The following is an 18,061-nucleotide window of genomic DNA, read 5'->3' as shown; positions in this document are numbered from 1 at the left end:
AAGCCAGCCTCTCATCACGTAATCCCAGGAATTTGCCAGGGAAAGACACTGGCTCAGGGAGTGTGCTGTGAGTCATTGGTGGGAACAGGATCCTGCTCCATGGCATTTTGGGAGGAACTGGGGCCTTAAGGGAGCACTTAGGTCAGGAGGTGCAGCCTCATGATTGCATCAGAGCCTTTATACACAAGGACTGGGAATGCTCCCTGCACCCTGAACCCATGTGAGGTGACGGGCAAAGGATAGGCAAGGACGTGGATGCTCTCCAGACAGCGCATCTACCAGCACCTGGACCTCAGTCTTTCCAGACTCCAGAACTGTGGGAATGAGTGTCTGTTTTTTAATCACCCAGTCCATGTAGGATGTTCCAGCAGGGGGCACAGGCTAATCTCAATTTTTTTTTCTTTGATTAAATTGAATTTACCACATTTACCATGCACTCAGTGCTCATCATATCATACACTCCCCTTAACTCCCATCTCTGTTATCCCATACTCCACCACCTCCATTCTAGTGACCCTCAGTTTATTTTTTCCCAGTTAAGTGTCTCTCAAAATTTGTCTTCCTCTGTAGTGTTACCCCACTAAGGTTCAATCCTTCAATTATGGTCTTTTCCAATATTTCTTATATTTCACATATGAGTGAGGCCATATCATTGCATTTTGGTGATTGATTTATTTCTCTCAATATAGTGCCTCCAGTTACATCCATGTTTAAGGAAATGTTATTTTATGACATCCATCACATCTGATGGTTGTGCAATATTCCATTGTATATATAGACCACACCTTCTCTATGCATTCATCTGCCAGTGGACACCGAGGCGTCTTCTACCTCTTCTTCATCACTCCTCTGTAGAAGGGCATCATGACTCCTCCCAGAGTTTTGCTATTGTGGCCTTTGCTGCTGTGAACTTTGGGCTGCAAGTGTCCCTTCACTTCATTAAAATGAACATTCTGAGAGGCAGACTGATTCCCACCAGGGCATGATATGAATATGGCCCTTGAAGGACACACACACATACACTTTCTCAGACACACACACCACACACACACAAGTGTATAAAAACTTTATCATCTTCCACCTGAGGGTATTATTTATTTCCCTTAACCTTTCCTCATGGTCTTTTAATAGTTTTTCTCTTTTCTCCTCAGCTTCCTTCCTTAAAATCAACTTATGTTCTATGTGCTCATTCTTTCTTCCACCACATTAACCCTCATTGTTAGGAACTCCAGTTCGGATTGCATCTCATCTAATTCATTTTTAATTTCAGCCTGATCTAAATTCTGCAGTCATGAAGTCTCTTGAATCTTTTATGCTTTTTTTCTAGAGTCACAAGTAGCCTTATAAACAAAAGATGAATGGATAAAGATGTGGTTTATGGATACAAAGGAATATTACTCAGGAATTAGAAACGACAAATACCCACTATTTGCTTCGACATGGAGGGACCTGGAGGGTATTGTGCTGAGTGAAATAAGTCAATCAGAGAAGGACAAACATTATATGGTCTCATTCATTTGGGGAATATTAAAAATAGTGAAAGGAAATAAAGGGAAAGGAGAAAAAATAAGTGAAAATATCAGTGAGGGTGACAAAACATGACAGACACCTAACTCTGGGAAATGAACAATGGGTAGTGGAAGGGGAGGTGGGCGGAGTGTGAGGGTAACTGGGTGATGAGCACCAAGGGGTGCATTTGGCAGGATGAACACTGGGTGTTGGGCTATATGTTGGCAAATTGAACTCCAATAAATAATAGTAAAAAGTAAAATAAAACAAAGACTGTAATAAAGGATGAAGAAGAATACTATATAAGAAACATGGATTATCCAACAGAAGATCTATCTTTTCTTAAGTTTCCTACTGCTAACGTTGGAGAAGACAAGTGCACAAACCAATTAACCCTAATTTTAATGACACTCATGGCTACTATTATTATGTTAACAGTGGGGACTTCAATGTCCCCCTAACATCAGTGAGAATCATCTAAGCAGAAGCTCAACAAGGAAACAAGGGGTTTGATAGACATACGGGATCAGACGTTCGTAACAAATGGATCATTTTGTATAAAGCAGAATACACGTTCTCAATTGTACGTGGAAATACTGCAGAATTGATCATATACAGGTCATAAGTCTTGTGTCAAGTGGTACAGAATGGTTGAATTCACTCCATGCATATTTTTAGACCAATATGCTATGAAAACAGAAGTCAAACTCAATAGAACAAGGAAGGGCCCTAAGCGACAATTATAAACCACATCACACCAGTGAGAATGGTGAAAATCAACAAGACAGGAAACAACAAATGTTGGAGAGGATGTTGAGAAAGGAGAACCTTCTTGCACTCTTGGTAGGAATGTGAACAGGTGTGGCCACTCTGAAAAACCGAGTAGAGTTTCTCAAAGAGTTAAAAATAGATCTGCCATAAGACCCAGCAATCGCATTGCTGGGGATTTGCCCCAGAGATACAGATGCAGTGAAACACTGGGCCACGTGCTCCCCGATGTTTTTTTTAAATTTTTTTTTATTTGTTTATGATAGTCAGAGAGAGATAGAGAGAGGCAGAGACACAGGCAGAGAGAGAAGCAGGCTCCATGCACTGAGAGCCCGATGTGGGATTCGATCCCGGGTCTCCAGGATCACGTCCTGGGCCAAAGGCAGGCGCCAAACTGCTGCACCACCCAGGGATCATCCGCCCCGATGTTTATAGCAGCAACTTCCACAATAGCCAAACTGTGGTAGGGGCCTCAGTGTCCATCAACTGATGAATGGATAAAGAAGATGTGGTCTATGTATACAATGGAATATTTCTCAGCCATCAGCGAGGAGGAATACTCACCTTTTGCTTCAACGTAAATAGAACTGGAGGGTATTATGCTGAGCGAAGTAGGTCAATAACAGAGGACAAACATTATATGGATTCATTCATTTGGGTAATATAAAAAATGTGTAAAGGATTATAGAGGAAATCAGGGAAAATGAGTGGGAAAGATTAGAGAGGGTGACAAAACACGAGAGACTCCTAACTCTAGGGTATGAAAAAGAAGTAGTGGGAGGGGAAGTAGGAGGGGGTATAGGGTGTCTGGTTGATGGGCTTTGAGGGGGATACTTGATGGGATGAGCCCTGGGTGCTATGCTATATGTTGGAAATGAACCTTCAATAAAACGTGTATAACAAATAAGTAATTGTAGATAAAATAATATCTTATTGAAGAAGATATGGCTCAATGAAGAAATTAAAGAAGAACTTAAGCAAAAATTTAATCAATGAAAATTAAATCTCAACGTGGTAAGGCTTTGGGACATGTCAAAAGCAATCCGCAGAGGGAACTGAGCAGTACAGGTCTTCCTCAAAACCAGGAAAAATCTAAGACAAGCAAGATAAACTAGCACCTAAAGGAGCTGGAGGAAGAGGCCAAAGAAAGCCTAAAGCTAACAGGAGAAGTAATGAAGATTAGAGTAGAACTCAAGTATATAGGAATTACAAAGAGAAGATAAACAGACCTCAGAGATAATATTATGAAAATGCTAGTAAGTAAAAGTAAACACTAGACATATTTGACAATTTAAAAGTGAAAGTACCCAAACTAATAAAATCATGAATGAATGAGAAGAGATTACAGCGAACATCCAAGAATTACAAGCAAGTGTTAGAAGAAATTATGAGCACTTATAAGCCAACATTCTGGGTGATCTGGAGAAACGGATGCAATCCTAGGAACATAAAGACAACCAAAACAGAAACAGCAACGAAGGGACAAGCTGCACAAAACAATTACCTAGATACAAAAATCAATAATAATTAATAGTCCCCAAAAGCATGATTACATGGACAGATGGTTCCCCAGGGAAATTCCACAAGAGCAATAAAAATCTATTCTAAAACTATTCCAAATACTAGTAATTAAAGAAAACTTCCAGACTTGTTCTCTGATGTCAGCATTACCTTGACCCCAAAACCAAACATCCCAGTAAGAAGGAGAATTACAGGGCAGCCCCAGTGGCTCAGCGGTTTATCGCTGCCTGCAGCTCAGGGCGTGATCCTGGGGACCCGGCATTGAGTCCCACGTCGGGCTCCCTGCATAGAGCCTGCTTCTCCCTCTGCCTGTGTCTCTGCCTCTCTCTCCTCTCCATGTATTCTCATGAATAAATAAATAAAATCTTTTAAAAAAAGAAGGAGAATTACAGAAAAATACTATTGATGTATCTGGATGCAATTTCTCACCACGATACTAACTATCAGATTCCAACAGTATATTAATAGGATTATTCATGACACTGAACAAATGAGTTTAATTTCTGGGCTGCAATGGTGGTTCACTATGTGACAACTGATCATTATGATAATCCCATAATAAAAGAAAGGATAAGAGCCATTTTATCCTCTCAACTGGTACCCAAAACTAATTTGACAACAGACATTATGCTTTCTTCATAAAAACCTTTTCCCCGAGCAGCCCGAGTGGCTCAGTGGTGTGGTGCTACCTGGCCCAAGGCATGGTCCTGGAGACCTGTGATCGAGTCTGCATCTGGATCTCTGCATAGGACCTGCTCTCACCCTGCACCCCTCTCATGAATAAATAAATAAAATTTATTTAAAAAATACCTGTTCCTGTGTTGGAATAGGGGGATACACCCAAATTCAAAAAAGCCATCTACAGAAGATACAAAAAGAATGTGATCTTCAACATGGAAAAACTGAGAGTTTCTCTCAAGATCAGGAATATGACAGGAATGTGCACTGTCACCACTGTTATTCAACATAGTGCCAGCAGTCCAAACCTGAACAATTAGAAAGGAAGTTAAAGTCATCCAAATCAGCAATGAAAAATCAAACTTTCACTCTTCATAAATGACAAGATATTTTATGGACAAACCCCAAAGACTATCGAAAAATTGCCAGACCTGATACAGGAATTCAGCAAAACCTGAGCATACAAAATCAATACAAGGAAGTCAGTTGCATTCCTTTATCCTACAAATGAAACAGAAGAAAGAGAAAACAGGGACAATGAATCACATTTATAATTGCATCAAAATATCAGATAATGAGGAATAATCCTAACCAAAGACAAAAAGGATGTGTAGTCTAAAATTTCTAAAATACGTATGAAAGACATTAAAAAGACACAAATATACAAAAAACATTCTATTCTCATGGATTCAAAGAATAAATAATGTCTATGTTACCAATAGCAATCTACACATTCAACACAAACCCTATCAAAACACCACCAACATTTTTCTAGGAAATGGAGCAAAGAATCCTAAAATTTGTAAGCAAACAAAGGATTCTGACTCGGCAAAAGAATGTGAAAAAACAGCAGAAGGCATCACAATTGCAGATTTCAAAGTTGTGGTCATCAAGATACTATAATAGTGGTAGTAAAACACGCACATGATCAATAGAATAGAACAGAGAACCCAAAAATGGACACACAGCTCTGTGGTCAACTTATCCTTGTCAAAGTACAAAACTTTATTGACTGGAAAAAGGACAATCTCAAAAAATGGTGTTGGTAATATTGGACAGCTCAAGTAGAAGAATGAACCTGACCACATTCTTACTCTCCACATAAACATAAACTCAGAGTAGATGAAAGAACTAAATGTGAGGCAAGAAACCATCAAAATCAAGGAGATTTTGTGACTTTGCCCACAACAGGTTCTTGGGACTCAAATCTCCAAGAAAAGGAAAACAAAAGCAAAATTGAACTCTGTGGACTACACCAAGGGACTACACCATAGCTCTGTCGTACAGCTATGGAAATACTCAACATAATTAAAAGGCAACCTAACGAATGGGAGAAGTTAGGGACGCCTGTGGATCTTGAGTGTCTGTCTTTGGCTCAGGGAATGAGCCCAGGGCCCTGGGATTGAGACCAGCATCAGGCTCCCTGTGGGGAATCCACTTCTCCCTCCGCCTATGTCTCTGCATCTCTGTCCTTCATGAATAAATAAATAAAATCTTCCAAAAAACGAATGGGAGAACATATTTACAAGTCTATCTTTAGATTAAGGGTTTCCAAATTCGACAAACAAATTATCAAAATAAACCACAAAGTGAAATCTACAATCAGAAATGAGCAGAAGACATGAAGACACACCCTTTCCTGGTATGAGTTGCTGACTCTCACCTTATATTAGGTAGGTCCTCCACATGCAAAATGAAATCTATCGTCTCCTCCAGGTCAGCCTTATATCAACTGCATGATTAGTCCAGACAATGAATCCGAAAAACTAGAGGAAAATATTTCTGCCCCAGACTGGAGGATCTAAAAGAAAACCTGGCAAGAAAACTACATAAAAGAAATGAAAAGTTAACTGGAAAGAAAGTAATTTGTTTGCCTATGACAATGTCTTAATAGAGTCAATGAGTAAAAACCTCACATCAAAATGTGAAGAGGAGATCGCTGGGTGGCTCAGGGGGATGGTGCCTGCCTTAGGCCTATGGTGTGATCCTGGAGATCTGGGATTGAGTCCCAGGTCGGGCTCCCTGCATGGAGCCTGCTACTCCTCTGCCTATATCTCTGCCTCTCTTTTTCTGTGTCTCTCATGAGTAAATAAATAAAATATTTTTAAAAAGTGGAAGAAATAATGAATGAGCTGAGGAAAAAATCAGGATATAAAAAAGCAATAAAAAAGATATGTTTCTACAAACTAATAACAAATTACCTATACAAAATTAACAAAATAATCCGCTATGCACTAGCACCAAAAATAAATATTTAGGATTAAAATTTACTAAAAAGATAAAATATTCTATGGAAAATGACCTACATTGATGACAGCCTTTTGAAACTGCACCATGAAATGGAAAGATAAATCTGCTTACACATTGGAACTTCATATTGTCATAGTGCCATCTACACAAATTGCTAGAGAATTGTGGTGCAACACTTGTGTTGACTTTTAAAGACTCGAATGTAAGCCTGGAGCTGGTTATATAGTCAGAGGACATGCAAATAGGGCGTCCTTTCCACTGATTATACCAGCCCAGGCCTGACACTGCAGCTGGGAAAGGAGCCCCAGCCCCAGGATCCCAAGGCGACCCCATTCAGTGATCAAGACAGAAGACAGACACCTCACCATGGAGTCTGTGTTTGGCTGGGTTTTCCTTGTCGCTTTTTTAAAAGGTAATTCATGGAGAACCAGAGACCCTGAGTCTGTGAGTGGACATGAGTGAGAGAAACAGGGGATGTGGGACCATTTCCTGCCCAGGATGTCTTGTGTCTGCAGGTGTCCAGAGTGAGGTGCAGCTGGTGGAGTCTGGGGGAGACCTGGTGAAGCCGGGGGGGTCCCTGAGACTCTCCTGTGTGGCCTCTGGATTCGCCTTCAGTAGCAACGACATGGACTGGGTCCGCCAGGTCCCAGGGAAGGGGCTGCAGTGGCTCACACGGATTAGCAATGATGGAAGGAACACAGGCTATGCAGATGCTGTGAAGGGCCGATTCACCATCTCCAGGGACAACGCCAAGAACACGCTATATCTGCAGATGAACAGCCTGAGAGCTGAGGACACGGCCGTGTATTACTGTGGAAGGGACACAGTGCGGCGACCTCAGTGTGAGCCCAGACACAAACCCCCCTGTAGAAGGGGATCAGGACCACCAGGGGGTGCACACTACTCAACACTTCTGTCTTGAAGGCCCCGGAACAGGTGCAGATGGAGATTGTGGGCAGGTTTCCCATCAGGGTTTGGGCTTCCTCTCCAAGGAGTATTTTCCCCCCTGGAGTCTCTACTGGGCATAGGATTCTGTCCTTACGTATTCAGTCTCTAACTTACAAATTTTTTTGACATAGAAAGAAATATGCCGACGTCCAAAAATGACAGTGTCTCACTCTTTGCTTAATCCTTAAGCAATTTCTGATTTGGAAACTTTTTTGGTTTTAGTCAACAACTATTCTCATATGTGTAAGGACAGAACTGCTTAAGTGTTCTTCCTACTGTCCCGAAATACCAGTTAATTATCCGTATCTCCATGTAGTGTAACTTCTCCTTTGTAAGGGGAGTCGCAGCTGTATACATGGTACATGAAATAACCCCTCAGCTCAGCGTGCAAAGATTTTATTTTCTTTTATTTTGTATATTTGTTTTTGGAGTTTTATTAGCCAACATATAGCATAAGGCCCAGTGCTCATCCTGTCAAGTGCCCACCTCAGTGCCCGTCACCCAGTGACCCCCACCCCCCACCCACCTCCCTTACATTACCCCGTGTTCGTTTCCCAGAGGTAGGAGTCTCATGTTCTATCTCCTAACCTGACATTTACCACTCCTTTCTCCCCTTTCTACTTTATTCCCTTTCTCTATTTTTTATATTCCCTAAATGAATGAGACTGTATAATGTTTATCCTCCTCTGATTGACTTATTTCACTCAGCATAATACCTTCCTGTTCTATCCACATTGATGTAAAGGGTGGGTATTTGTCGGTTCCAATGTGCAAGGATTTTAGAAACAACATAATGTACATGCTGGTCATGACACTACATAGGGCTCAAAAATCAAAAGGAGATAAGAAGGATTGCAGGTTTGACTTCAGTCTTCAACCACACTGACAGAATCAATATTAACATCAACCTGGGAAAGAAAGGGACACCAAGAAGTACGTTGTGAGGATGTGTAGTCTGAAGAGCCCCCCACCCGCACACACACAGATAAGAGAGTGCAAACCTTTTTCACCATCACCCAGTCTGTTGAGAGCAGGGCAGACCTCTCAGCAAGTCATAAGTGCTTGGATTTGGGAAGGACACTGGCTCAAGGTGTGTTTTGTGGTTCAGTGGTGGAGATGAGCCCCTGCTCCAGGAGGGGCTTGTGTGGAGTCAGTATCCCACCTGCTTCAATGGAGGAAATTCAAAATCTCCTGCTGGATGTCCCATGAGTGAGGCAGAAGGAGAAGATGGAGTACTGGTGATCACAGGAGTTAGAAGGTGACACTCAAAGATGCAGTGAGATGACAGATTCTACTAAACTATTATGAAAAAATGAGAGAACAAAAGTGAAGAGGACCTTCCACCAGCAGGGAATAACTCATGGATCCTTCAGGTGTGGATATCAGCTCATTGTATGTGTTCTCTACCATCCCCATATTGAAACCTAGTGCCCTTGTGATGGGAGAAGGAGTTGGCCCTTAGGGGAGCACTTAGGTCAGGAAATGCAGCCTCATCATGGAATCAGGGCCCTTATACACCAGGACTGGGAAAGCTCCCTGCTCTCTGCCCCATATGAGGTGACAGGAAAGGACGGGCTAGGATGTGGGCGCTCTTCAGACACCACATCTGCCTGCACCTGAACCTCAGACCTACCAGACTCCAGAGTTTTGAGAATGAGTGTTTGTTGTTTAATCCACCGAGTCTGATGTCGTGACATCACGCAGACACAGTAAAACAGGCACTCACCTCTTATTTGTTCTTTACAACCTGGTCTCAGTAGAACTCCCAGGTTAGGAAAAAACAGAGTAGGAGACCTACACTTAGACTAACTGTCATCAGCCATTGTCCATGCCCCTGTGCTTAGTAGTTGTGCATCACGTTGATGCCACACATTCTTCCTACAACCCTGGGGATCTGGAGAACCATTAGTATCCTAGGATTCTTCCCTCTTTACCACCAGAGTACCTTTAAGCCAGCACATCCCCATGGAAGCAGACATCTAAAGTTCAGATTATCCTCTCTGCTGCTCATAATACTATAGAGAATATTCTAGATCAGCCTCGCTCCTGTCACCATCACCACAGCTATATCTCCCGATGACAACATCCACACCTCCTACATCCAAAATGTGGTCAATTTTCTTTTCTTTTTTTTTTGTGGTCAATTTTCTATGAGTTTTTGCAGTTTCTCTGCAGTTTTTGTTCTCTCAGGCCTCTGAGTGATATCCTGGGTGATCAGAATGATTCGATAACCGTCATGTTCCAGGAAGGAGACAAGCTCACAGACCCTGATCCAGCATCTTAAGTCCTCCCTCCCAATGCGGTTATAGCAAAGACCGTGTGGAGAATTCCCTCTGCTTTATATGCTGAAGATCAAATGGGAATTCTGGAATTTTATGTCAAAATCACCTAAATTTATTTCCTTCCTAACTCTTATCTAGTCCTGTGGATTCATTTGTGTTTGAGTATATGTTGTACAATTATTATATTATTTTTCAGGAAGTAATGGTGACGTATGTGGTCCATGCACATAACCTCACTAATGAGTGACATAGAGAGGAAAACACCTCTCAACATGTGACATGGGCTTTGTGCAGGATATCAGGCATCCTCCACAAGGACAAGAATTGTGGGAATATTATTATCACAACTCTGTCTTGATGCCATTGAGGTAGATGCACTTTGGATGGAGTGGGAAGCTGGCAGTCTCCCTGATGCAGAGGATCCCCTCGGGGACAGAAACTGCTAGATCTGGAGACATAATAGTAGTCCTGTCTCATTTGGCAGGGTCAAAAGGACTAACCTGAGAAACCCAAAGTTAAGGTGGATCAGAGCAGCAAATTGGAATTGAGTTCCTTAATCTTGGTATTTTCTCTAAGTCTCTGTCTTCCTTTGTACAAAAGCCAGTTATAGTTCCTGCTCCAGAATAACAGCTCTATGATAAAGAGTTCACATAGGATGCTGGGTCTGGGTTCAGAGAGTCTCTGTGGTGTGTGCTGCATGCACTGTGCTCTCCTCTTTTGGCTGCTATTTCCTTCAAGCCAGGTGTCTACACAGGCTCTCCTTGCCTGCGGTGGGCAGTGTGTGGTCCCTGGCCAAGATGTGGTGAGTTTTAGTGGGCTGAGCTCTGCTCTGCTTGCTAAATGAGCCCTGAATCACCTTCACTAGAATTGAGGCCCTGCTGAATTCTCTGGTTAGGAGATATGGGTGGGCAAGGGTGCAGCCATTCTGGGAAACCATATGGTGTGACATCAAATAAGTAATAGTAGACCAACCCTATGATCCAGCAAATGCACTACTGGGCATTTTCTCTAAGAATACAAATGTACTAGGATGCCTGGGTGGCTCAGCAGTTGAGCGTATGCCTTCAGCTCAGGTCATGTTACCAATCTGGGGATTGACTCTCATATCAGGCTCCTGGGAGGAGCCTGCTTCTCACTGTCACTGTCTCTTTGCGTCTATCATGAATAAATAAATAAAGTAATTAAAACAAAAAGTATTCTGGGACATCTGGGTGGCTCAGTGGTTGAGCGTCTGCCTTTGGCTCATGGCATAATCCCAGAGTCCAGGGATCGATTCCCACATCGGGCTTCCTGCATTTAGTCTGCTTCTCCCTCTGCCTTTGTCTCTTCCTCTGTGTGTGTGTGTGTCTTTCTCATGTATAAATAAATAAAATCCTCAAAAAATAAAAGAAAAAAGAATACAAAAATATAAATTCAAAGGGAAACACGCACCTGGATTTTTACAGCAGCATTATGTACATTAGCCAAACTATCAAAACTATTCATACATGGAATGAAATCTAATCCATTTGGAGCTATGTGGATGGAGGAAGCAAGTATAATTAGTGAGTCCGTCAAAGAAAGACAATCGTTGTATGATATCAGTCATATATTGAATCTAAGAAAGTAAAAGCATATGGGCAAAGGGGAATAAAGTCGATACATAGACCAAGTAATAGCCCCTTCATTACAGAGTACAAGCTGATGTTTATCACATGGGAGGTAATTGGGGTATGGGTGACCTGTCAGATGAGGAGTAGGGAGTGTATTATTGTGTAGGGCACATTGAGAGAACCCACATTCTGGAAGTTTCAGAAAACCTGGTGAGAGGAGAGCTGTGGGGGAGAGCTGAGGAAGTGACAGGGACAGGGTTTCTCCTGACTTCTTCACACCAATGAGTCAGGGGGTTGGGACAAAGATAATGCTCTGTGTGCACACCAATCTCTCTAGGACGGTTTGAAGCAACAGCAACACTGAAGGAATGATACAGGGTAAACACTTTGCATCAAGAAAAAATGTATTACTTTTTTGGGGGGATATTTTCAATCTCTATATGGACAGAAAGAGAGAATGTCCATTGAGGCATCATCTGAGAAGAATTGGGAGGTGTCAGGCTTCAGAGTCTGGATGGTAGATTTGTCATGAATGATCTTGGAATATCTCCTTCTTTTTTGAAATGTGAAAACGTGCTTGAGGTAAAGAAATGATGAGAATCCCATGGTTCACCACGTTTACTTCCAGGCTCCATAATGTGCTGCACTGTGTACATGTCTGACTATATATGGTCACACAGTGATGTCTTGATATGCCTCTCCAAATATTTATAAAGATCAAATCTGATTCCAGAAGATTGGCCTTCCTTTTCATAATTATATGGTCACTCTTATTGGATTTGTGTTTCCATATGATTATGGGTATTTTCTATTTAAAAAAACAACAACTAGTATTTTCATTAATTTAAGTAACACTAAAATTATTAGAATGGAAAACAGAAATAGTGACTAAATAAATACAAATAAGGAGATTTAAATAAGTATATTGAAAGGACAAATGAAATTTAAAACTCATAGGTAGTCTAGGAAAATATGTGAGCCTGAAATAATACATTTAGATTTCAAAGTGAAGAAACTGCTGACAGTAAAGAAAACCAAAAGTCTATGAAAAATTGGGCAGCAGGGGTGGTTTAGGGATTTAGTGCCACCTTTGGCCCAGGCTGTGATCTTCGAGTCTGGGGATCGAGTTCCGCATCAGGCTCCCTGCATAGAGCCTGCTTTTCCCTCTGCCTATGTCTCTGCCTCTCTCTCTCTCTCTCTCTCTCTCTCTCTGTGTGTGTGTGTGTGTGATTCTCATGAATAAATAAATAAAATCTTTAAAAACCCCATGAAAAAATACAAAGATACTACAGCACATATTGAATAACTAAGGCAAATTTAAAATTTCTAGAATTGCCAATCCACTAAAGTTTTCTTAAAGTAATAAAATATAAGTAAAACAAATCTAATAAGATAAAATGAATGTGTAATCTAAAAGCTATTGTCTCAAAAAAGACCAAAAAAAAAAAATAAAATAAAATAAATAAAAAGGAAAAACCAAAAAGAAAAAAATCCAATATCAGATGGATTTATTTATGAATCCTACCAAACATTTTCAGAATAATTAAGGCCAAAACATCTGTACCTATTCCAAAATAATGAGAATGGAACATGCCCAGATTCACTTAAGGGGGCCAGGTTGACTCTGACAACAAAGGAAGGCAAGGATCCTATAGGAAGGGACTAAAGGTAATATCTCAGATGCACATAAATGCAAAATCCTGGCATCCTGAATGCAACAGCACATGGAGAGGATCACACAGGAGGAGCCATAGGAAATCAGCCCTAGGGTGCAAGGATCCTTCAATAAGCCCAGATTATAAATGGGATCCCCTGAATTAGCAGAGTGAAGGATTAGATGTACATGATCCTTTCCTATAATGCCTAAAACAATTTGGCAAAGCCATCACACTTTATCCTCAAAACATCTTAAAAATCGAGGCAGAAGAAATTGAGTCGACAGAATAGTGGCAATTTCGAAAACACACACAACAATACCGTATTCAACAGTGAAAAACTGAAGCCTTCCTGTCAAGTCAGGAGCCACACAAGGATACTCATTCCCACCATGATTATTCAACATGGTATCAAGAAAGACAATCAACTGTGACACCCTATATGTCTGCTGGTCCCCTGGGTTATTGTGAACAAATGCCACTTTAAAACCCCCAGAGGTCAGAGATGGTGAGCCACATATATCCCACATATATCGCCTTGTTGGCAGGAAATAAATCTTCTGAATGTTTCCTTCTCTGTACCAGGAGGGAACAACCATCCTCAGCACCAGAACAGGGAACATAGGGCTCAGAATGCTGTACAAACAAGTCTTGTCCATTTATCAATAATTCACGGATCCAAAAAACTTCATGGCTTTCACTTTCCACAAATATAAGGTCTTGTTGTCTTAGAGGTACTTGGGCCATCTACTTGGGTCTTTGTCTCGGTGTCATGTTCTAGGTAGCTCATGCACAGGCAAAATGTAATACTTTACTCCTAAGATCTGTCTAATGTCTACAGAGTTGTCTGTCCAGACAAAGAACTCAGGAAAATAGAAGAAAAATATTTTCACCACAAGAATGGGAAGACCTACCCAGGAAATAAAGGTAATGAAAAATTAAAAGATTTATAAATGAGTAGGTAAAGAAAAAAAATATTATCCATATGACAAGATCTGCTACAAGGGCAAATGTTTGAACCTCCACAAACAAATGTTTAGAATTAATTAACTATTTCAAGAATGTTCAGGGGATAAAATAAAAATAACAAATAAAGTTATATTTTAATGCAATAACACAAATCACTTAAAAGAAAATTAACAAAATAATTGCATTGACATTGTCATTAAATATAAACTACATGGGATCAAATATCGGGATGTAGTTAAAATAATACATACTAAAAATTCTCAACAATAATGAGAGATTTTTAAAGAGAGAGATGCAAGGGAAATTCTGTTCACAAAGTAGAACACTTCATATTCTCACAAGACATAAAACAGGGTTGAATGCAGATATAATGCAATCCTTATTTATAACTTGTAAAGAATCATATCTAAGTCTGGAGGTAACTATTTAGTCATAGCACATGCAAATAAGGCCCTCCCTCCACAGATTAAACCAGTCCCAAGATGCTCAGGTGACCCCATACAGGGATCAGGACAGAACACAGAAAACTCACCATGGAGTCTGTGCTCATCTGGGTTTTCATTCTCACTATTTTATTTTTTTTTTATTTTTTTTTATTTTATTTATTTATTTTTTTTAAAAGGAGCTCTTCTTTATTTATTTATGATAGTCACAGAGAGAGAGAGAGAGGCAGAGACATAGGCAGAGGGAGAAGCAGGCTCCATGCACCGGGGTCCTGATGTGGGATTCGATCCCGGGTCTCCAGGATCGCGCCCTGGGCCAAAGGCAAGCGCCAAACCACTGTGCCACCCAGGGATCCCTATTCTCGCTATTTTAAAAGGTAATTCATGGAAGACAAGAGACCTTGAGTTTGTGAGTGAGAAACAGGGGATGTGGGACAGTTTCCTGAGCAAGATGTGTTGTGTCTGCAGGTGTCCAGGGTGAGGTACAGCTGGTGGAGTCTGGGGGAGACCTGGTGAAGCTTGGGAGGTCCCTGAGACTCCTCTGTGTGGCCTCTGGATTCATCTTCAGTAGCTACAGTATGAGCTGCGTCCGCCAGGCTCCTGGGAATGGGGTGCAAGGGTTGCATGGATTTATGCTAGTGGAAATAGCACAAGCTATGCAGACGCCGCGAAGGGTCTCTTCACCATCTCCAGAGACAATGCCAAGAACACACTGTTTCTGCAGATGAACAGCCTGAGAGACGAAGACATGGCCGTGTATTACTGTGTAAGGGACACAGTGAGGGGACCTCACTGTGAGCCCAGACACAAACCTCCCTGTAGAAGGGGATCAGGACCGCCAGGGAGTGCACACTCCTCACTACTTCTGTCTTGAAGGCCCAGGAGCAGATGCAGGTGGAGGTTCTGAGCAGGTTTTTTGTCAGGGTCTGGGATTCTTCTTCATAGAGTATTTTCCTGCAGGGAGCATCTCTGGACCAGGAATTTCTATTTAACTATACAGTGTCTGATTCAGAAATTTAGTTTATGTAGGAAAACAGCTAGTTTACATGCGCAAAGAGCTGCTTACACTTATTTGTGATTCTCCCTAAAAATGAATAATATACAAATATCTCCATGTTCCCCAACTTCTAGAGGAATCAACAATCAAAGTACGAAATATACATCCTGAAAATTAGGAAGAATCACAGAGAAGCAGGAAACATATTATATGGTAATAGAGGTAGACTAGGAAATCACTCAGACTTTCAAGTTGAATTAGTCCTCTCCCTTTGGTCATCAGCTGATTCTTAAAGACCCCTGTATACTGTGTCCAATCAGAGACCAGAAGATTCTACTGGATCCAGGAAGAACCTCAGGAAGTGAAACTGGATTGGGGGAGACTTTGCTCTGCAGGAAATATCTCATTGATACCTTAGGTGCTGATATCAGCTCACAGTGAGTGACCAACCTTCCCAATCTAGAACTAACACCCATGTGATGGGAGTAGAGGTAGGGCCTTAGGGGAGAACTTATGTTAGGAGTTTCAGCCCCATGATGGTATCAGGGCCCTTATACAACCAGTCCTGACCCCATGCAAGGTGACTGGGAAGGGACGCCTTAGGATGCAGGCTCTCTCCAGACACCAAATCTGTCGGCATCTGGACCTCAGACTTCCCAGACTCTAGAACTGGGGGAATGGGTGTCTGTTGTTTATTGCCCCTGTCCCTATGATGTTCCAGGAGGGGGCACAGGCTAAGACATTAGTGACACGTGAACCCAAACAACGATGCTCTGAAATTCTTGCTGCATTTGTTGTGATAAGTCCCTGATAACTTCTGTCCATGAGGTGATAACTTCCATCCATGAGGTGTGATAAGTTCCTGATAACTTCTGTCCATGGGGTGAAGGGTGGATTTGGCACTTGTTCCCTCCTGCAGAGAGGATGAACCTGTGGACAATCCTAGGACTCTGTGAACAAGACCCAGCGGACACATGGGGGGAGAACCTTCACATATGGGAGATTGTGGAACTTTACTGTAAGGAGGATGATTTATCAATATTTGCAGAGGAGGGGGACGTGCTGACCCTGTGGGACCTGAGTCTGAGCATCACCATCCAGATGCTGCTATCCTGGTGGCTGTGAGGTTCAGGACAGCAGTTCCCTTGCTGCTTTCAGGATTCCATCATTCTCTGCGTATTTTGTGACTTTGATTTTAAAATGCCTTGGAGATGATCAGATTTGTTGAATTTCATGGGAGTACGTGTGCTTCTTGGATGTTAAGGTCTGTGTCCTTCCTGATCAGGGAGTTTTCTGGCTATATTTTGATCGAATAACCTGGAACATTTTCTCTTTCTTCATTTACTGAGACTCCAATGATAAAAATATTGCTCTTTTCATAAGCCACTGAATTCCCTAAGTCTACTTTTAGATTCATTAGGTTTTATCCCTTCTTCTTCTCAGTCATTGTTATCCACCATGTTATCTTCTATATCCCCAGTGTTTTCTTTCATCTATCCTTTTTTTCCTGCATATGGGACAGCATGTAGGTAATAGCATTTTTACTTTTGGGCAGAAAAGGTTTTTTTTTGTTTGTTTTTTGTTTGTTTGTTTTTTCTTTTATCTCTACAGTAAGTGATTATTCAGTGTCTTCCATGTCTGTTCAATCCCAATTGTATCTTTATAAACATGGTTCTAAATTCCAGCCTTCTAAATTGCACTTGATGACCTTTGACCATGTATATCCCCAAGTTAGTGGATTTCTATGTTTTTAGATTTTCCTATTTTCTGGTCAGGCATTGAGACAGTAATAAAAATGAAAACTTAGGCCTTCCTCTGCATTGATTCTACTCAGGCTCTCAATGAGTTGGAGGATACTCCTCAAGTTTGGGGAGAGAAATCTATGTCATAGTACACGTATCCAAAGGTAATCGCCCATGGAAACACACTCATTTCTGCGGAATTCCAAGGCATCTGTGAAATCATGTAGGCTCCAGCAGTGTCTGTGGGGGCACGATCCTCTCTGTGGTTTCGGGGGATGATGTCCTTAGTGAAGCAGCTCTCTGAGAGGCCCCAGAAAGGAGTCTTTGTTCTGCAACATCCTCCACATCTTATTGCTTCAAAGGACGTGTGAGTTTAAGTCCAATTTGCCAATATATAATATAATTCTCAGGTTTCATCATTTGATGTGTCCTCCTCAAAGACAGTAGTCCAGTTACTGCATGTGATTCGAAAAGCACAGGCATATGTTGGCAAATTGAATTAGATATAGAAAAAAGGTAAATAATTCCATCACTACTACATATATTAGAGAGGCAACAATAGAGAGGGTTTTTTGTATATTATTATTGGAATTTGTTTTGCCAACACAAAGTATAACATCCAGTGTTCATCGCATCAAGTGCCCCCCCCTCAGTGCCCATCACCTAGTCAGCCCATCTCCCTGCCCAACTCCCCTTCCACTCCTCCT

The 18,061-nt window shown here is 41.4% G+C and overlaps 1 gene segment (V, D, J or C); it reads left to right on the top strand.

Moving 5' to 3' along the window:
- The first annotated feature begins 7,092 nt into the window (after positions 1-7,092).
- Positions 7,093-16,737, top strand: LOC140599270 (immunoglobulin heavy variable 3-74-like). The segment is given in 3 exon segments: positions 7,093-7,138; positions 7,242-7,568; positions 16,502-16,737. Coding segments are annotated over 3 exon segments (609 nt in total).
- The last annotated feature ends 1,324 nt before the right edge of the window (positions 16,738-18,061 follow it).

The sequence above is a fragment of the Vulpes vulpes genome, chromosome 6 (assembly GCF_048418805.1).
Source record: "Vulpes vulpes isolate BD-2025 chromosome 6, VulVul3, whole genome shotgun sequence".
NCBI lineage: Eukaryota > Metazoa > Chordata > Mammalia > Carnivora > Canidae > Vulpes > Vulpes vulpes.
Note: the sequence above shows the minus strand (reverse complement) of the source record. Positions and strands in the feature narration are given on the sequence as shown.